Source organism: Acomys russatus, chromosome 22 (assembly GCF_903995435.1).
Source record: "Acomys russatus chromosome 22, mAcoRus1.1, whole genome shotgun sequence".
NCBI classification, from domain to species: Eukaryota; Metazoa; Chordata; class Mammalia; order Rodentia; family Muridae; genus Acomys; species Acomys russatus.
Genome location: NC_067158.1, coordinates 11,281,799 through 11,303,183, shown reverse-complemented (window position 1 = coordinate 11,303,183; position 21,385 = coordinate 11,281,799). Strand labels below are relative to the sequence as shown.

Sequence of the window (21,385 nt, the reverse complement as noted above, 5' to 3'; positions counted from 1 at the left end):
CTACTAACCAACCCACTTTTTCAGAGCTGCTTCCGAACAGAAAAGTGACTCAGGCCTGGGAGGGGAGGCAGGGTACTTCCAGTGGTGGGTTGCTGGCTTGGAACTGTCCTCTGGGCAGCGGCAGACAAGTTAGGGGAGCTGCCCTATCCACTCTTTCTGGAACTTTGGAGTCCATATAGTGGACAAAGAAGTTACCGCTATTGAGTTCGGCCAGGGACTCACCTGTTCCGATTGAACTGGATGGCGAAATCTGTCATGACCTGAAGGGCCTTGTTAGTCAGCTGCAGATCCATAGAGATGGAGCCAACCTGGCGGGTGAAGGTGCCAGAGATTTCCAGCCCCTTGGCCTTCATGGCAGGGAGCCAGACCTGTAGGAAGAGGGCAGGAGGGGCTGTATGCTTCTTCACTGTCCCAAAGTCATAGCTTGCCTGGGATCCTTTCTCTCTTTCCTGAAGGGCCTTTGATCAACCTGCCTCTACCACTAAGGCATGGTACATGTCCCTTGATGATAAAGCTAACGCTGTAGCCCACCCAGGGGCAGCACTGGTATAGCTATATATCAGGTAACAGAGCACAGGGAGGACATCTTCAAAGAGCAAAGGTGGCGAAACTGAGGAAGACTAAAGAAAAGTGAGACAAGTGAGCCCTGCCAGCACCATGATAAGTCAAGGTCAGCTGAGTACCCAACAGCATTCTGGATCCTGGCCACAGCCTGTCCTTCCTTGCAGGAGACAGGGCTGGTCTTTCACTGGCCTGACCATAGACAGTACGGATAGTACTGAAGAAGCTCTCGCCTGCCAATATCCTGGCTGCCCTTCCTGGAGGCTCAGAACAGAATGCCTCCATCAGGAAGCCGCCCTCATGAGCTTGTATATGTCGTCTCCTCACTGCTGGCACAGAGCCCTTTAAAAAAAGTGTTTTGATGTTCCATCTCCATGTGTAGCTCAGAGCCTGGTGTGCTGCTGCTGTGCACAGGGTGTCTACTAAGTAAATGGCAGGAACCGATCCTACAAGTGCCCCCTTCAGGTATGCAGGTGCCTCTCGGGCCCTTTGTTTGCCCTGACTGGCTAACTGACCACCTGACATTAAAAGGCTACAGTTGTATCAGACAGCTCTAAAAGTATCCCAATGTGTCTGTCCTGCACGCTAGAGATACACAGCCCAGATCTCTTCAACCCCTCTGCCTACACCTGCCCTGAAGGCTTCCGCTGCTCCACCCAGCTGGCTGCCCACTTTCTCTTTCCTCCTCTTCACAGCGGGAATCATCTTGTAAAATGCAAACATAATCATGAACCCTTGGAAACCCTTTCCTACCCTGAAATTGGAGTTCATAGCCCAGGGCCCACTCCATGCTGTCTCCTACAGCTGGAAAACGCTTCTCTGTCCACACACTTGGCAGGCTCTGACCACCCTGTGTCCCACCAGCACTGAGTCTCCAGCCAAGGCTTGGAGTGTAAGCCTAGCCTAGGTATGACTCCCTCAGACCACGCTCATGATTCTGTGCAGTAAGGCTCTTGTGTTTGCAAAACTGGTCCTCTTCAAACCACCACATCACGTCTGACCCTGTACTCTGAGGGTCACCGTGGACTCCTGACAAAGTCCCAAAAGAACTAAATTTCACTGACCGGCTGAACCCCTCAACTGTCACTAGCTGCTAATTCATGCTGGACCAACCTGAAGTTCCCATATACAGGGAGCTCCGTGCTCTGTGTATAGGGAACACAGTATGCAAGGCAGGTGGGGGCAACCCCAGCAGTAACAGCGTTGTGATGGAAGACAGAGAACCTGCTACTGCTTCTGAAGGAGCAGTGACCAAGGAGGTGCAGAAGTCCTGTGGCAAGTACTCCTCCTCGAGGAGCCTTCCTGGTTACTTCTAGCCCAGTCCCTGAGAGGCTTGCATGACCAGCACAAAGTGTGACCAGGTACATCATCTCTACCAGAGTAGCAGTGATGTCATCAGTTAAAACCTATACACACGTGGAAGGCCAGCTCATGGCTTCTGCGTTTCCAGTGAGTACCAGGCTGCAGGACCCCGCCCTGTCTCATCCCTGCGTCATCAGCAGTCCTTGCTTTGAGATCCTCCTCCCTTTTAGTGTTGGGATTAGAGATGGGGACCACTCTGTCCTATTGATCAACTTTTTAAAAATCGGCTGGCTCTCTGTTTACTTCATGCGTGTGTATATGCAGAAGCCATGGTACGATGGCAGGGGACTTGTGGGAGTTAATTCTTTCCTTCCACCATGTGGGGCCCAGAGACTGAATGAACTCCAGTCATTACCCTCTGAGTAACCTCACTAGCCTCACTGAGTATTTGTTTGCTTGTTTTGATTTCACATAGCTGAGGCTGGCCTTGAACTCCTGAGCTGCCTGCCTCTACTTCCCAAGTACGGCTGCTGTTAGGCTTTAATGAGTATGGTTTGGCCTGGTGTTCGGTGTCATCAGTTTGTGCAGTAGGCAACTAACTGCAGTTTATGTCACAGTCTGTACTCTCTGGTCCTGCTGACTGTGACACTCGAGACCTTATAAAGTATGTAACCAGGCATGGTAGCTGTCGACAATTCTAGACTCTGAAGACTGAGGCAGGAGAATTGCCACAAAATGGAGACCAGCTTGAGACTTCATAATGAGACCCAGGCCTGGGAGGCACACAAGCATTCTCACTTTGGGCACAGTGACACAGAAGTTGAAGAACAGGCTACAGAGTCACTGCTCTGCATTCAACTCCAGATTCTGTCACTTACCAGCTATGTGGCCCCAGGCAAAAGCACTCAAATTTCTCAACCATAAAATGAATAACAGTAACATATGGCTGTAGGAGGACCCTGTAGGCTGCTGCTGTGGAAGGCTGCTGCGTGCCTGGCAGCAAGCCTGCCATCGCAGGCGGCAGAGCTGCTGTCATGTGGTCTTCTCAAAGCCCAAGCCTGTAAGGGGCCTGCCTGGGGTCCTGGCCACCACCTCTACATGTGAGGCCAGGTCAGGAAGTGCAGGTGCTCGCTGTCTTCAGTTCCCACCACAGCAGACTTCTGGGGTGGACCCCTAAAGCCCCAGAGGTGGGAACCCCAGAAGATGAGGGTTCAGCAGCTGTCTAACCTTGTTGTGAAAGGCCATGCATGCCCTTGAGGAGCATCCCTGGCACAAGTGACATGTGCTCCTCTTCGTCCAGGAACAAACATTTACTGTCAAACTTTGCTATTCTCACCCACGGCTTCAACAGGCCCTATTCCTATCTGGCTGCCTACATCAGAATGGCCTTAGCCCTTCACATCCTGCTATTTAGTCCTAGTGCTGAGGAAGTTTTCATGCCACAGTCTTTGCCTGTGTTCCCAGAGCTGCTGCTGTTGTCTAGGCTGCTAGGAGCACATTGATAGTCTCCTTTGGGCGCTATGCAACTCCACACCTTTCCCTAGGACCAAAGCTCAAATGCTGTAGATCAAACCATTTCACCTCAGTTTAGAACTCTCCAATGGCTATCACTGACCTGTATCATGAACAAGCACTTAGCCTGGCTTGGCTTTCTGCCTCCAGAATCTCTAGTCTAGCAAAATGTCTTGGTGGGTGGTGATCCCCTCAGGTCCATACGGGTACTTATGGGCTATTCTCCAGGAAGCATGGTGAGGTAGGGAGTGAGGTACTATGTACTGGGAACTTGAGACAGGATTCTGAGCATTCTGCCATAGAACAACTCCAATTTCCCTGCATCCTTAGAGCACTTTTTTGTATTTTGTTTTGTTTTTTTGAGACAGGGTTTCTCTGTGTAGCCTTGGCTGTCCTGGACTCGCTTCATAGACCAGGCTGGCTTTGAATTCACAATGATCCACCTGCCTCTGCCTCCCAAGTGCTGGGACTAAAGGCGTGTGCCACCACACCTGGCTTTTTTTTGTATTCTTTACATTTAAAAAATATATACAAACACACAAACTCCCATGGGTGTTTTTCTTTTCATTTTGAGATAGTCTCTCTGTTATACAGCCCTAGCTGTCCTGGAACTCACAGAGATCCACTTGCCTCTGCTTCCTGAGTGCTGGGATTAAAAGTGTGCACCCCCATTGCTGGCCACTTTCCCCCTCTCCCCAAACAGGGTCTCACTATATAGCCCTAGCTGGCCCAGAGCTGACAGAGATCTGCCTGTCTCTGCCACCAAAATGCTGGGATTAAAGACATGCAGCACCATGCCTGGTGATACTGAACTTTTGACCCCCTGCCTCTACTTCCCAAGTGCTGGGATTAGAGGGTTACATCCCCACACCCCTTATCTGTTCTGTTGAGACCTTTACCGACAGTTGGCTGCTTTAGAAAATAAACAGTTCCACTAGCTACATCACTCATGCTGAACTACCAATGCCACCCGTGCCTGCCATGTCACCATAACCTTCATATACTGATGGAGACATGGCTATTTTTTAATTTCCCTGTGAGGACAGGGCATATGGGCCATCAGTGTTCTTCAGAGACAAGTGCTCTGTATCTAAGGCACTGGATCTAACAGTATGGAAAGCTGTGCTCTGACAAGACCACCAGCTCTCCTCCAGGCTTCACCACATGCACCAGCCTGCAGTGCAGTCCCCATCTCTGCTCAACAATGCTGACTGTAGCAGCTGGACAAGGGCTGCTGTCACGGGTAGGTAGGTCAGGACACTAGCACAGCTAGAGCCTGGTAAGCATGAAAGACTGATAGCAGAGATGAACCTTCAGGCTCATGACCCATCCTCACAGGGCTGAGTTCAATGGAGGCCTTACCAACCCCAATTCAGTTCCTTTGCCCTGCTCCAGCCAGGAGAGAAGATGAAGGACTTACTGCTTTGGGAGCTACATAGGATCCTGAAAGGGTGCCCACGCCACTGGTCAGGTCAAAGAGGTCATTGAAGCCACTGCTCATGGGTGCTCCAAGTCTGGCTGTTGCTGTTGCTGTTGCCACTGCTGCTGGAGGTGCCCCAAAGTTGGTGTCTCCAATCTGGCAAACAGACCAGAGACATTCAGAGAGGTAGGGACATAGGGGTCCAGGGGGAATAGTCACCTGGCTCTTTAGAAAACACTAGGGTAAGAACAGGACCACCCTCCATATAAACTTAAGTAGCAGAAACAAGACAAAGTGAGGTAGGTGGAGAAAAGAGGCTGAGCACTCCTGAGTCCCACAAGCCTTGAACCTCAAGGAGTGACTTCTGGGAGAGGACTCAACCCATACAAGGGGGAGCCAATGTATACTGCTAGGAGGGAAATGCTAAGCATGTAAGGGGCTCTCCTCTAGGAGAGGCGCTCAGGGGCTGAAGGTCAGCAGTCTTTAGGATGACAAGGCATCATTGTCATGGGGTGGTAAGGATACTGAAAAATTTGTGGGCATGGGGGCCAATGACAAAGGAGGTCAAAGGTTAAAGCAGAGACTGCTCAAGCACTGGACCACTGGCCACGGTTCAGCACAGATGGAGAATTGGTGACAGAGGGTTGAACCATACCCCTTCAGGCTCATCCCCCATCTCCAAGCAGAAGCAGGCAGGGTGACGAGACAGGCAGCAACATGCAGAGAGAAAGGCAAGGAAAGAATGTGAGACAAGAGAAAGAGGTTAGTTGACTGGGCTCTAGTTTAGGTGAGTCTGTTCTGAGGCCCAGAGCCTCATCCCTTTGAAGGATACAACCCTTTCCTCATGGCTTTGGCCCAGCACCCTCATATGCTGTGCTGTAACTTTCTGTACTTTGTCCTACTGACACCAAGGAAAAGGTTCAGAAGCTGCCACCGCCCAGCGCCATCAGGTGCCTGAGGAAGGGCAGAGACCATGGGCCAGACCTACCACACCTCTGCCCTTCTACTCCTGACCTTCCATGGAGGTCTGGCTGGGCTGCTCTCCAGACGGTAGGTTGAGTGTGAGTGGACAAAGGCCTAGTTCCTCAAAGCTAGGAACGTCCTAACAGCCTGAAAGTGACTAAGCATGGAGCTACCCAATCACCACTGAGGGCAGAATGAGGGTTCAACATACCCTCCCTGCAGAGGGGCAGCAAAGCCTGCTCCTCTGAAGATCATTAGTAACATCACCTGGGGACCTAGCACATACCAGGCTGTCCAGGCCGCCACCAAGAAGATCCACGGCTCCCATTTGCACGGAGGAGGCAGCCAAGGGTGGGCCACTCACTGGGGGCCCAAGGTCCAGGTTGAGGAGGTCACCTAACAGGTCACCCTGGGCAGGGATGACATCAGGCTGATCACCAGGGGGTGCTCCACTGGGTGCTGTCTCAGGGCTCTCTGTGCTCTCGCTCCTGTTGGACACAGAGATGGTCAGGTGGGGTGGAGGTGTTAGAATGTTCTAGGGAAGGTAAGGAGATGTTAGTCTCTAAGGTCTTTCCCTAAGACAGGCTCCGGATCTCCTCACTGCGGATGGAGATGGTGATCTACATGACTTGTCTCTTTGCTTTCCTAGGCCCATCTAGGGTGAGCCAGCTATGCATATTCTGGCTCATGCTGAAAAGGAAATGGGGTGATCTAGTGGACACCTAGTATGTAGTTAAGCATTGGTAGGTGGCTAGACTCCTAGTTTGCTTAAACTAAGGCCTTTCCTGGAGCCTCTTCTGAGGCCTCCATGCATGCTGGCCAGTTGTACTCACGAGGCAGTGCGGGGTGGCAGGCTCTTGTGCACCACTCCCCGGCCACCCTCCACAAAGGCGCTGGGCGGCTTGTGGTAGACCGAGGCCAGGGTGCCAATGCAGCAGATGAGCTCATCCAGCAGCGTAGGCTCAATAAGGTCCGTCTCCTCTGAGATGAGGGGCTTCTCAGCCAGCACCACTTCTTTGGCAGCTACAGGGTCAGTGGAGAGCAGGCGCCAGTAGATGTAACCACGGTCCCGAAGGTCTGGGTTGTCTGAGTCCTTGGGGGTGGGGTTGGAGAATCCTAGGTAACTCCTTCCCAAACAAGAGATGGCTCCCACAGCCCAGCCTTACCATCTAACAGTTCTGATTGGTTTGGCTTGTTTCTTTTTTTCTTGTTTTAAAAAATTATTTATTTATTTTATTCGCATTAGTGTTTTGCCTGCATGTATGTCAGTGAGAGGGTGTCAGATCCTCTGGAACTGGAGTTGCAGACATTTGTAAGCCGCCATGTGGGTGCTGGGAATTGGACTCAGGGCCTCTGGAAGAGTAGCCAGTGCTCTTAACCTCTCCAGCCCCTTTTTGGTTTTTCAAGACAGGGTTTCTCTGTAATCCCTGGCTATCCTGGAACTCACTATGTAGACCAGGCTGGCTTTGAACTCAGAGATCTGCCTGCCTCTGCCTTCCCAGTGCTGGGATTAAAGGTGTGTATTATCATACCCATCTCATCCAACAATTCTGAACATACCCAAAGGTCTGTCCCTAAACCACGTTAAGGGGCATATCCCAGCCCCCAACTTTAAGCTGGGCCTCCTTGGTTGTTTAGTTCAGACAGGTCACACCCACTCTTGTCTCCATTTCCCTACCTTTCAGTGAACTTCTCTCTTCAGTTTCACATAGTGATACCCATGTGGATCTGTCTGTGACTCTGACTCCTGGACGCCAGAGACCTCAGGCTACTCTGGCATCAGTCTGCACATATGCTACCCTTGAGAGGGACTGGCTCTCAGGAGTACTGCTTTCGATGCAGTGAGGAAGTTACTACCTGAGTGGCCAAACTGAGGACCTGCTGCACCAGCTCCTGAGTCTCTGTGGGCTTCTTCAGGAAGAGCTTCACAATGGCGGTCAGTAGCTGTAGCTGGACCTGCAGGGGACAAGGCAAGGAGGTGGAGTGCACAACCAACGCAGGGCTTGGCAGGTCTCAGAGGATGGAAACCAGAAACAGTTCTGGTCTTGGGGCTGCTGCTGAGGAGCTTAGGTCTGGATCTTGGCATTGGGCTCCTAGATGCTCATCAGAGCGTCAAGTCTAAGAGAGATTCCTAGCTTCAAAAGGCAACACCTGTGACTAGTGTGCCCCTTGAAGGTGCTGATAGTGCCACAGACTCAGGGGGCAGGCCAGCAGGGCCACACAGGGCTGGCCTGCCACGGAGGAACTACAGGCCTATCAGAAGGCAGGAAGCATTCCTGACCCCTCCCCATTTCATCAAGCCATCCCCAGCCTTTCAGGCACTCCCCAGCACAGCCATGCTGATCGCCAGCCCATACTTGATAGTCTTCTCTATTCCCCTCACCAGGGTCATCAGGTAGTCAGCTTTTTTTTTTTCTTTTTTTTTTCCCAAGATAGGGTTTCTCTGTGGAGCCCTGGCTGACCTGCAACTCACAGTCTCCCCAGCACAGGGCTTAAAGGCGTGCACCACCACGCTGTGCTGACGTGAGCTTTTGATGGATGGGGACATGGTCTGTGGAGCTCACTGTGTGACCCTGACTGCTTAGGCTAGTGCCTAGGAAACAGGAGGCACTAAGAAACTCATGATGGGCCCTGGTGCAAGCTGGGAGAGCATATTGGCCCTTCTAGCCACAGGTTACTGAGGTCCTCTAGGTTTTTACAAGTTGGGCCCTGCTTTGGGAAGCTGTTTGAGGTATGCTCCCCCCTTCCAGAAAGGCCTGGCCAGGTCAGGTGCCAACGGCTTAGAGGACTGGTCTCCTGAGACTGGAGAGTGGATGTGCCTCAAACTACATGCTGAGTCAGTCAGCTGTTGAATTCCTTTCCTGAGGTTCTGTGTGCCAAGAGTCCAGACCTTAGGGATCTGTTGAGTGCTGACCTTTTTTTTTTCCTTTTGAAATCCACTGTATTATTTACTTGTTTTGCTTCTGAGGCAGGATCATACTCTGTAGCCCAGGTTTTATTTTTTCAGATAAGGTTTCTCTCTGGGTGTGGTAGCTCACGCCTTCAATCTCAGCACTCGGGAGGCAGAGGCAGGTGGATCGCTGTGAGTTCAAGGCTAGCCTGGTCTACAAAAGGGAGTCTAGGACAGCCAAGACTGCTACACAGCACATGGTCCTTCCTATGCACCACCACCGCCCAGCACATGGTCCTTCCTAAGCCGTGATCTTGTTCCCTTTTTGTCAGCCTGGGGCAGGTCTATTGATGAAGGTGAAAGCAATGGCCCAGGCAGCTCTGCAGCAGCAGTGCTAGTAGGCAGCTTCTGGCCAGTTCAGCAGGAAGGCATGCGCTGAAATGCACGGCTTTATCTTCCTAGCTTGCAGCAGAGTCTGACAACAGGAGTGGGAATGGAGGATGGCCACTGAGACGGCTCAGTGGGTAAAGATGCCTGCTGCTAAGGCTGATGACCTGAGTTCAGTCCCTCGGAGTCACATGGTGCAAAGAGAGAACTAAACTCCCAAAGTTGTTTTTCATCTCCAAATGCTATAAAGCACCCTCCCACACCCCACTTAAAAAAAAGAAAACAAGCTGGGCTCAGTGGCACATGCCTATGTTCCCATCACTCTGGGAGGAAAAGGCAGGTGGATCACCAGGAGTTTGAGGCCAGCCCCTCCCCCCAAAGACCAATAACAACCCAGAAAACAAAACAAAGGAGAGGTCATTTCTTCTGGGAACAAGTCATCCACAGCTCCTTGACATCTGCTTATATATGGGTCACTGGAAGAGGAACAGCAGCTGTCTATTTCCAAGGCAGGAGTAAGCCCAACATGTGACTTGCACAGTGGCCTCCAGCCATTCACCTTTAATCAGTGAAGAAGACATGTGGCCTGGGGGTGGGGTGGGTGTGGGGAGTGTGGTTCATGCCTGCAACCCCACTACTGGGGAGTAGAAGTGGAGCCAGAAACTCAAGGTCATCCTCATCTACCTAGCAAGTTGGAGGCCAGCATAAGATGTATGGAAACCCTGTTGCAAAAAGCACTCTTCAAAACAAAACAAAAAAACCAAAAAGAGGGTCTATAGAGAGATGGCTCAGCCGTCAAAAGCAGACTGTTCTTCCAGAGGCCCGAGTCTCAAATCCTAGAACCCACATGATAGCTCACAACTGCCTGTAACTCCAAGATTTGACACTCTCACATAGACATACATGCCGGCAAAACACATATATACATAAATGTAAATAAATTGAAAAAACAAAAAAGAAAAAAAAGCATAACCTGCTTCAGGTGAGAGCTGGTGTCTTGAGCTTTGCTGACAACCTACAGCGCTTGTCTGGAGCTAGAGTAAGACCACACCTCATCTGACTCTACACTTCCTAACAGTCATTAAGGTGATCTGACTTGGGTTCCTCATCTGTAAAATGGGCATAACTCATAAGGTTAGCTGCAAGAGTCAAACAGACAACAAATGGAAACAACCCTTTGTGTAGCTGTGCTGGGATTAAACGTGTATACTGCCATACCCTGCAAGGGTTTGGTAAACTTAAGAAACACAGAGAGCCTGAGTTTAGAACTTCAGGGTTGTTTTCTTCCTTATAGATTCCTGACTCAGCTTTTCCTTCTGACTTCCCTAACCCCTGACTCTTTAGCAGGTTTATTCCTGTAGAGGAAGAGGCTACGAGATTTATTCAAATACTTGGCACTTTACAGCCCAAGGAAACACTCTGAAGTAACCCTAAGGAGGACTTGGTCACAGGGGCAGTAACCATACAGGCTTCTTGGAAGCCACAGTGAGGGGCTGATGTTAAAAGTGAAGCTTCAGGGAGGCAGGCAGCAGTGGGAGGGTAAGTGGCAGTAGAATCACTGCTAGGCTTCTGCCACGGACATGTGCTGTTTTTGCTCACTTAGCACCCACTCTTCTGGCTTCCCTTCAGAGAACTGCCGTTCTGCTGCTTTCATCCCTACAGACCAGAATGAACAGCTGGCCGATCAGTCTTGGTAACACAGACAGACTTTGGGACTTTTGCTGGACTGCTGAGGTCAAGTTCTCTTTCTGTGGGAGTTGTTAACTATAAGGACAGAGCCTAAACTGTTGCCCCATTGTAGCCCCCACTTGTGGGACTGTGGCCAAGGCAGTGCCATTTAGGATGACAGAGACAGCCCCAAGACCACAAAACCACAATGCAGGAGTGGGAGTGTGCTGCTTAGACACGTCAGCTATGGGAACAGACATATGTTAAGATGAGCATAAAATCATTAAGCAAGGGTGAGGGGTATGGGCTCTGGGCTTTCTGATTCCATTGTCCATCCACGCTTGGACTCACTAGGCTACACTTGCCTGCACTGGGCAGAAACACCAATGAGAAGATGCAGACAAAATACAGTAGCCATTACCTTCTGAGATGCTCAATCAAGTACAGAAACAGGACCATCTAAGATAGAGAGGTCAAACCAGGACAAGCTCTCTACCAAATGAAGTTAGGCAAGAGCCACCCAGACCTCAAGTGTACGATCTCTTCTCTCCAAGCTATCCATTTAAGGATTCATCCCCAAACAGTCACAGTTCCACCCCATGCTGTCTAGTCACAGCAACATGCTCACAAGAGCAGACTAGACACACAAATGTCCAATGGCCTTAAAGGAAGCATAGATTAGTGATGACATGCCTTCCAGATGTATCTTAAGGGGAGAAGACAAGGCTTTGGGCAATCTGAAGTTGGATTGTGGACTGCTATAGCATTTAAGTTCCCATAGTTGTAAAGGCTTGGTTTTATTACAAGTGTTTATTATCTTTTCATGGGTGTGGGTGTGCACCCCATGAGATGTGTGGAGACTGGAGGAGTTGCAGGAGTTGGTTCTCTCCTATTAGCACATGGGTCCCTATGACTGAACTCAAGTTGTCACATTGGTGGCAGATGCCTGTACCCACTGAGCCGTCTCACCAGCCTCAGGGGTTTTTTGTTTTTGTTTTTCCGAGACAGGGTTTCTCTGTGTAGCCTTGGTTGTCCTGGATTCATTTTGTAGACCAGTCTAGCCTTGAATTCTCAGAGATCAATGTGTCTCTGCCTATCAGAGTGCTGGGATTACAGACATGTGTCCGGCTGCTCACTAGCCTTGTTTTTATTGACAAGGTCTCATGTAGTCCAGGCTGGACTCAAACTCCCTAAATAGCCAAGGATGACCACAAATATCTGAGCAACTCCACCTCACAAATACTGGGATTACATACGTACACCGCCACACCCTGCTTCCATGCCTGTAAATCCGCTTCTTGTTGCCCCCGAAAGTCAATATTCACACGGGGCTTGTGTGATCAATGGAAACTTAGATCACCTGATGTATCCATCCAAGACAGGGCTGGACAAGGCAAGGCTGAATCTACCTTTGCTTCAGCTCTCCTTTAAAAATGTATCGCTTCCCTCATTTGAAAGGGTCCCTAAGTGTGGTGCTGTAGGTAGAAGGCTGCAATGTTCTCCATGGAGAAATATGTATGCTAGATAAATTTTAAGTCACAGTGTTGTTGGCTACTGAGTTCAATGTTAAGGAATCAATGATAAAGGTTACATGTTGACTAAATGATAAAAATGTGTCTAGACGTCACAAGATCTAACTTTGTATATCCTCTGGAAGTGCTATGTGGTGGTTATGAAACACAAATGCCAAGGCCAGTAAGAACTGGCAGCAAATGAACATGCACGTGTGCACACTTCTCTGTTGGTACACTCGCTCCCACAACCTCTGTATTGCCAAGAACGCTAGTAACCAGAGAACCATGGCCAGGGAGGCAGGGAGAGCAAGAGCTTTCATTTCGGTCTCCGTGGCGTTGCTATTCTGAACCATGTCAATGTACTACAAAGATAAATATGAAACTGAAACAAAGCCAGAAACTTCTTATCAGCGGAGACACACCACGGACTCTCCTGTGTCCTCTGAGGCACTGCTGTGGGGGAGGAAAAAAAGGCCACACAGAGCCTGTCAATTAATGTCTGTTCACACCAGCAATGCAATATGAGGAGGGGAGGCAAAGGGCCGGACAGCAGACGTAGGCCCGGCAGTCAGTAATAGGTCTGCCCACTTGAAGGCTCACCTGGGTGCTCTCGTCATGGAAACCCTCGAGGAAGCTCTCCAGCAGCTCATCTGCATTGTCAATCCGCTCAGCATACTCGCCCACTATCCAGATCATAGCAGCTCGGGCCTCAGGCTCATCCAGAGAGTCCAGGTTCTCACACAGTGTAGCTATCACACTCTCATACCTAGGGAGCAGGGTTAAGGCAGCACGTGAGCACCAGTCAAGTTTGGCTGTGTGTGTTGGAGGGCTAGGGGCAAAGGCAGATATGTAGCTTCCTAGATCTGGAGAGGTGGTGAAGACAGAAGATGGTGTGTTTGTGTGTGTGTGTGTGTGTGTGTGTGTGTGTGTGTGTGTGTGTGTGTGTGTGTTTTATTGTTGTTTGGTTTTGGTTTTTGCAGACAGGGTTTCTCTATGTATCCTTGGCTGTCCTTGAACTCACAGAGATCCACCTGCTTCTGCCTCCCAAATGCTGGGATTAAAGGCAAGTGCCACCACTGCCCCACAAAGGAGTATAGCTATTCTTATTTTGGCATGGAGGGCCAGCTTGGGTAAAAGAAAAAAAGTTTCTTCTGAGAAAGCTATCTGTGAAATGAAAAGGAAAGAGGAAGGGGAGGGGTGGGCACCTACTTGTTGGGGTACTTGCGGAAGATGTCCTTAATGACCACAATGGCTTCCTGGACCACGTAGTTAACCTTGGTCTGGATGAGATCGAGCAATGTGCTCACACAGCGCTCTGCAGATTGCTGTGTGGGAAGAAGAGGCAGTGTGGGCACACAGCTTCCAATGGGCACCCAAAGTCCAACGGTGACCCTTGGATTTCCTGGAGCATGAACAACTGCTGGGATCAGACTCACTTTTTTTTTTTAAAACACCACCTCTCTTCCCTGGCTAAGAGTGGGATCCCAGAACCTACTCACCTCCACCTTGATGGCACAGCGGCCGATGGCACGCACGGCCTTCCGTACAAAATCCACATCTACTTCTGTAGCATACTCTTTGAGTTCCGCCAATACCTGTGGTCCAAAGAGAAAAATGGGTTGGACGGATATGATGGAACAACCCGTTAGAACTCATGGGTAACAGGAATGCACAAACTCAAAAAGGGATGGGACTCTGCTGTCTGCTCAGCACAGCACAGCAGAGTACCATCAGCTTCCTCAAAGGGAAGGCAGAGGGTGACTAGGTGGCAAGGCAACAATCCTTGCTTGACACTGACAGCCACTCATCCAAGGACCTTGTCCTGTGTGTGTGGCGGTGGGGCTTGAACCTGGGGTCCTGAGTGTGTGCTAAGTAGATACTCTAACCACCAATTCTGACAGTTGTGCATATGCTCATGGAAGGCAGAGGACAGCTTTGGGTGTTATTTCTCAGGATCAATCCATTTTTGGTGTTTTGAGACAATCTCTCACTGGCCTGGAGCTTGCCAATGAAGCTAGGTTGGTTGGCTAGCCAGCCCCAGGGATCTGCCTGTCACCACCTCTCCAGTGTTGGAATTACAAATGCACACTAACAAACTCAATTTCTTTTTTTTAAGATTTATTTTTATTGCTCTTTCTGTGTGTGTGTGTGTGTGTGTGTGTGTGCGCGCGCGCGCCCCCAAAGGACAGAAGAAGGCGTCAGGTACCCTGAAGCTGGAATTACAGGCGACTGTGAACTGCCTGACATAGGTGTGTAAAGCTAAACCTATGTCCTTTGAAAGAGTAGCAGGTGCTCTTCACAACAGAGCCATCTCTTCGGCTCCCACACTCAGCTTTTTATTTTTTTAATTTTAATTTTATTTTTTTTGGTTTTTCAAGACAGGGTTTCTCTGTGTAGCCTTGGCTGTCCTGGACTTGCATTGTAGACCAGGCTGGCCTTGAACTCACAGGGATCCACCTGCCTCTGCCTCCCGAGTGCACCACCGTGCCCGGCTCAGCTTTTTAAATATAGGTTTTGGCCATCACTTTGGGCATGACTGCCCCTAGTAAGTGCTTCAGCAGCTGAGAGATGTCCCTAGGTGCCCACTACCACTTTTCAGTGACTATATGACAGGTTACACTAGGGAGAAGGGGCTCGAGTCTGTGGAGGGAGTCTAATTATGTTGCCCAGGATAGTCTTGATCTCAGGGTAAGTGGTTCTCCTACTTGAGCCAACCGAGTATCTGGGACTTCAGGGTGCATCTGTGTGCCCAGCCTGAGAGCATTCTTCAGTAATAAAATATTAGTTGTTTTTGCTTGCTTATAGAGCTCTGCCCCCAGGCTGAACTCTCCATGAGTTAAACCATCAACCCTGAGCATGCCCAGCTGACCTAGAGACGCAGCTACAGGAAGTTCTCTGACACCAGCACACTGCTTGCCTGGGCGATGTTGGCCTGGGAGGCCAGGCGGATCATAATGTCCAGCTTCTCCAGCTTCACGTAGATGGGGTCGTTGTACTTCACAAAGAACACCTTCATCTCGTGCTTCAGGATCTCTGGCCTGCGGGCGGGAAGCCAAACAACAAAACAAAATCACAAGGCCCAGGAGGAAGCCACTGCACGCCTGCTGGGGAATTCCTGGCTTTAGGTGAAGCTTCACTTATAGGGAGGCAGAGGCACCACTGAGGCAGTGTGACTATACAGAGCGGCTCTGCCTGGCTACCTATGACTCGCTGGGAGGGGTTCACAAGGACAGCAGGCAGCAGGCCAGGGTTTTACTCCCGACGGATGACCTCAGCCTGTGATGCATGACCTAACCCATCAGATGAGAATGAACTGTGAAGGACAATTACCACCACAGGTCTGAATCTGCTAGTGTTAGACCTGCTGTGTATGGACTCAGAACTCAGGGAACACTCACCCTGCTCATTCAGTGATAAAAATGGCTGACTATGCCTACGCTCTTGTAAACAATATGGTTTATGCCCAAATCCTGCTTTCCTTCTGGAGTCCTGAAATACTGGAGTGTGCCCCCAATGAACTCCTGAGGTGCCTGTCTCTCTCAGGCTCCTCGACAGAAACATTCCACGCCTGCTGCTGCTCTCTTGTGACCTCCAATAGAGGGAGAGCCCATGAAGAAGATGTTCCCAGATTCTTCCACATTCTTCTTGATGACCAAGCTGGAGGTCACTCTAGCAAGTCTTAGGTAGGAGCACAGCAACCGACAACTGGGGAACGCTAGCCGGTTTCTGAGCACAGGGCTCATCTTGTGGATGCAAACACGAACTCTGGCATCTTAGGTCAAATGTGGCAGAGGAAACATCTAGCACGATCAATGCCTGCTTTATGAAGGCACTTGCCCATAGGAACTGTCCCCTGCTGCTTCCTGCCCTCACATGGTACCACAGGACACATCTTTCTAAGACGAGGAAATTCAGAGGTTACAAAGCTTGCATCTGCCACACTCTACACGGCTGACAGCAAGATAAGAGGCGCCATGCTGGGGAGGCTACTTCTATGTCCAGGACAGAAGTTAATACTTTTTAAAAATTTATTTTTATTTATTTATTTTATTTTACTTTACATTGGTGGTTTGCCAGCATGTTTGTCTGTATGAGGGTGTCAGGTCCCCTGGAACTGGAGTTACAGAGAGTTGTGAGCTGTCATGTGGGTGCTGGGAATTGAACCTGGGTCCTTTGGAAGAGCACTGCTCTTAACCACTGAGCCATTTCTCCGGCCCCGAAATTAATATTCTAAAACAAAGTTACAGCCAGGGATGGAGCTCTGTGATGGGGGCCAAGAGTCTGTGCTGTGAGACACACTGGGAGAGCCTGGCTGAGCGAGGGGCTTTCGTGGTGCTCTGTGGAGGAGGCAGCACAAGGATGTCCTCTACAATCAACACTTGACAAAGGCTGCCCAAGCATATGCCAGGTTGGCACCTGGCTGTGCCTGGGTGACACAGACATCTTCTTAAGAGATTATCATGTTAAATATAGCACAGAGATCCCTTCATGCTGACCTAGTTCCTGTATTCTAATAAATGCCGTGACCCATGGGCACTGGTATATAGAGCCTGCAACAGCAAGGCCCAACTTTCATCACATTGCTTAGAGACATGGAACACTTTATTCATGTTTACCTTCCAAATCTTAACAAATATCTCAGCTTAATAAGTATCTCTGGCCCTCTAAGAAATATCAAGAACCAGACAGATGCTGTGATGACGAGGGTATGTCACCTTCCTAGGGCATGGCCACTAGGGTCCCTGTTCACTGTGGTCCTGCTTCTTGGCAGCAAACAGCAGGAATGAGCTGCCACTGCCAAGCCTGACTACAGAGAGATCTATCTGGCCTACGGCTGGGAGGAGAGTTTAGGAGGGCGGTTCCACCCCAGCTGCACTGTGTCCTCATTCAGAGCTGTCCTAGTGGAAAGACAAGGTCCTCCAGGGACACTTCAGACCCAGTGATGCTAAAGGCTCATGGGCGCGTTCCCATCTGGCACTGGACCCTTTCTTACGAGCGGTGACTTCCCGAGTCACCCCTCAGGAGGCAGGAAGCAGGCTGCCCAGCCTTCTGTTCTACTTCTCCCCCTAGGCCTTGTGGTTGATGCCAAGTCCTTGATCTCTCACCATCTTTAAGGTCTCCAAATTCAAGGATTTCGATGAGACCTATGGACTTTGTCCCCAAGCAAATTGCACACATACAAAAATTTCAGACAACCCTGAAGGACACTACAGGCTCTGAGGCGCCCGATGTCAGGGTGCAACAGCACCATGCTTGCCTTTACTTATCAGCTCTCTCTAAGGCTGAGTCAAGGCTTCATAGCCTGACCTGGGCCAGGTAGTTTCTTGTTGTGAGGGACTGTACATCACTGTAGGATACTGAGCAGTGTCCATGGTCTCTCTGTCCACTGGATGCCAGTAGCAATCTCTAGTTGTGAGAACCAAATATGTCTCCAGACACTGTCAAGTGTCCCCTGAGGAAAAGGTACTCTGGTGGAGAACCCCAACACTCGTTAAGCTTCCTGCATGGTGGCAGGTGAGTGTTCCTTGAGGACGCCTATCTCTAGCATGTGGCAACCGTGTGTGGTGGTCTCCATACCTTTTCTGCACGATGAGGTTGATGTTGCGCAGAGCCACATACTGCAGCTCTGGCTCGGCGGACAGCAGTGTGACCAGGGGCGGCGCCAGCTTCTTGAGCAGCGTGCCATAGTAGTCCAGGTCCTTGGACAGCATCTCCATGAACTTCATCAGCACCTTCACAGCAGACAGCACCACAGCAGAGTTGGCATGGGAGAGCCTCGGAGTGACCCTCTCACAGATGCTGGGGTTCAGCCATTCCGGTAGAGCAGAGAGAGAGAGACAAGGGCAAAGTCCTGTTTTCACTTATCAAAACAGCATGCCTTCTTTTCTTGAGACAGATGTAACCCAGATGGGCCTCAGACTTGCTATGTATCCCATGAACGGCTCAAGGCAAAGGTTGTCCCCTGCCCCCACCCTTTCCTTTTCTTCTAGTTCTAGCACTGACCCTAGGGCCTCATATATGTGAGATAGTGTTCTACCGCTGATTCTAACACTTCTGAGCTTGCCTCCACCTTTCAAGTGCACACCACTGTGCCTGGTTTATGCCATGCTGGGGCTAGAACACAGGAATTCCTGTATGTACCAATCACTCTACCAACTGAGCTTGTATCTCCAGCTACAACACCATGTCTTTTATAGGAGGAAGGCCTTGTCTGCTGCCCACTGGTTCTAGCGGGCCCAAGACACTGTTAGCCTCAGTTTCCTCATGTAAGAGTTGATGTAATGACATCTACTTCACAAACTTGTTGGAGTCTTAAGCGAGAAGAATGAATACAGAGCTTGGCCACGTGCCAGCTCTTTCCCTTTCCCTACTGCCAAAGCCTTCATTCATGCTGCTCAGGACAGATCCAGCTGGGTGAACCACAGAATTCTTTCCACCTCTCTAATTCAGCCTCCTTGTCTGTAAGATGGTTGGTGGTGACAGGACACATTTCGCAGAGCTGCTTTGAAGATTACCTAACCCTGAAGGAAGGAACACCTCAGCAGAGGCCAGTTACCTAGAGAATTTAGTGGTTCTGAAGCTATAAAGCTCTTGATTCAGCACAGATGGATTCCTGTCAGTTCCTGGCCAGGCCCCATCTATGTTCACAGCAGGAAGCTCACTGCCTGAAGCCATACAACTGACAGGACGACTGACAGCATGGCTCTGGAGTAGCTGGCTGGCTCCCTTAAAGTGTGTCTGATGCTGGGAAGAAAGGTCTTAGCAAGAGGCCCATTCAGAGAGCCCTGTGAGGACCACATCCAGCTAGGCTGGTAAGCAAGGGGTTTCTCTGCTCACCTCTGGGCCTCACGATCATCCTTGGGCATGTAGTTGGCCAGACAGTCCAGAATGAAGATCTGGCCCCATTCAGTGCATTCATTGAGGGCTGTCAGCAGCTTGTTGATGGACTGTGGGTTCAAGTCAAGCAGGTTGCTACTGGGGTGAGACTCCGCGATCTCCGAGAGGGCAGCCACTGCATTTGCTACCACCTGGTTGAGAGGGTGGAAGGGGTAGAGGCTGGAGGTACTGCTCAAGTCAGGAAGCACAGGGGATAATGACACTAGCAGATCATGACGGGACATTCTGTAAGGAATATGTCCCTATTGGAAGGTTCTAGAGCCTCAAGAAGGTCTGACCCATGACAAACACTCATCCCACTGACTCCTCTGTGAAGCAGAACTAAAGTAAGTATGCCTGCCATTGGAAAGAAAGGTCCAGCTCCAGGCCCCTAACAACAAAAAGCAGTGCCTGCTACCAATCCAACCTTCCTCTTTTGGCTAGAGCGCTCATGGCAGTGGTTGTCAGCTGCATCTCAGAAGTAGAGGAATCTTGCATATCCCTTCAAGGCTGCTGGAGTGCACGGGTCTAGGCTGTAGAGGCGTTTCCACCAGGTCAGCTCCTTTCATGTACAATCTACACTGTTTCCGATTTTCCTCTATGAACCAAGTTCTAGTTGTCAGTCTTTATGAGCAATCAGTGTTTCTGTGGATATGGAGTGGGAGTTGTGCCCAGTGTTTGAAATATCTCATCTTTTCTTACATATTTTTCAAATTTTAGGAAATATGTGTTATGTAGCACAGGCTGGCCTTTAACTCTCAATCCTTCTGCCTCAGCCTCCTGATCGTGGGAATTACAAACCCTGACAAACTTCACTGCAAACTCCTGTCATCACAATGATGCGGGAGCTGGGGTTCCCACCTAATATATCCTGGTGGCCTGTCTTCCACACTGCAGTACTGTAAGGTGACACTCCTTCCACCCTACAAGAACAAGGACTCCATGCTTGGGACTTATGGGTGGTCTTGGTTAGGAGCTGACATGACAGCGACTGGAGAGGGAAGGACACTAGCAGTGACTATGGTCACTGCTTGCCAGGTCAGGCCAGCTGAGGTTAGGTAACAGCTTTCCTGAAGTCAGGTAGCTAGGCTGAGAGGGCCAAAGGAAATCAGGCGTAGTTCCCTGCGAACCACCGCAAGGAAGAGGCACACCTAGACACTCAGTAAGATGCTAACTTCTAAGAAAGGGGCGAGCCAGGTGGAGGGTCACCCCAGGTCGTCCTCTCAAGCAATCCAGCAGTCTGTGGAGGCATGACAATGATGACAGCAACTTACCATAGGGTTAGAGTCAGAGATGAGGTCTTTAAGTGTGTCCAGGAAACCCTGGTCTTCGACCAGCTGGGCGTTGATGTCATGGAGCTTAGCTACACACACAGCAGCTGTCTTGCGCACATATGGATCTTCATCCTTCAGGCACTTCCGGAGTGGTTCACACAAGTACTCTGTGATCTTGTCAACTCGGATGCAGCCCATAGTCCTCACAGCCAGGGCCCGGATGAGGGGGTTGGGGTCCTCACAGTCCTGAAGGGAACCAGTCATTGGGCAGGGGGAGGGGTAGGTTGAGTCATCTGTGGCTTCCTATTCTTCCTGGCCTCCAGATCTGAGCAACATCAGGCAGCTGCTGTGGGATCCACACTGACCACAGCCAACAATACTCAAAGCAGATGCCACAGGATGGAGGCCAGCACTTGGCAGATTCTGTGTGAGGGGCTGGCTCTGCACACTTTCTCTGCTGTTTCCCGAGGCCCTGTTTCACAACCAAGGAAGCTGAGGTTGTGAGACCACTCTGTGCTTACCTGGTCAGAGCAGAGCAGCGAAACAAACCTATGTGTCCCTAGTAGCACAGTCCTTACAAACCTATGTGTCCCTAGTAGGACAGTCCTTACAAACCTATGTGTCCCCAGTAGCACAGTCCTTACAAACCTATGTGTCCCTAGTAGCACAGTCCTTACAAACCTATGTGTCCCTAGTAGGACAGTCCTTACAAACCCATGTGTCCCCAGTAGCACAGTCCTTACAAACCTATGTGTCCCTAGTAGCACAGTCCTTACAAACCTATGTGTCCCTAGTAGCACAGTCCTTACAAACCTATGTGTCCCTAGTAGCACAGTCCTTACAAACCTATGTGTCCCCAGTAGCACAGTCCTTACAAACCTATGTGTCCCTAGTAGCACAGTCCTTACAAACCTATGTGTCCCTAGTAGGACAGTCCTCATACTTTTTCGTTTTTAGATAGGTCTTGCCATGTTGCTCAGACTGGCCTGGAAATTTTTACGTAGCCTCGGTTGGCCTG

General features: G+C 50.2%; 1 protein-coding gene across 2 annotated transcripts in view; it reads right to left on the bottom strand.

Annotated features, from left to right (window-relative positions):
* Window positions 1-21,385, bottom strand: part of Ap1b1 (adaptor related protein complex 1 subunit beta 1) — a 55,920-nt gene that overhangs the window by 5,209 nt on the left and 29,326 nt on the right. The window contains exons 5-17 of one of the 2 annotated variants that reach the window (XM_051165170.1): window positions 20,368-20,613; window positions 19,055-19,245; window positions 17,795-18,016; window positions 15,135-15,255; window positions 13,717-13,812; window positions 13,427-13,542; window positions 12,818-12,983; window positions 7,616-7,714; window positions 6,592-6,851; window positions 6,045-6,246; window positions 5,451-5,471; window positions 4,796-4,951; window positions 223-368 (exon numbers count right to left, since the gene is read on the bottom strand). In XM_051165170.1, the coding sequence (XP_051021127.1) occupies window positions 223-368; window positions 4,796-4,951; window positions 5,451-5,471; window positions 6,045-6,246; window positions 6,592-6,851; window positions 7,616-7,714; window positions 12,818-12,983; window positions 13,427-13,542; window positions 13,717-13,812; window positions 15,135-15,255; window positions 17,795-18,016; window positions 19,055-19,245; window positions 20,368-20,613 (2,042 nt within the window). The remainder of the gene's footprint in view (window positions 1-222; window positions 369-4,795; window positions 4,952-5,450; window positions 5,472-6,044; window positions 6,247-6,591; window positions 6,852-7,615; window positions 7,715-12,817; window positions 12,984-13,426; window positions 13,543-13,716; window positions 13,813-15,134; window positions 15,256-17,794; window positions 18,017-19,054; window positions 19,246-20,367; window positions 20,614-21,385) is intronic. The other variant, XM_051165171.1, reaches the window with a different exon arrangement.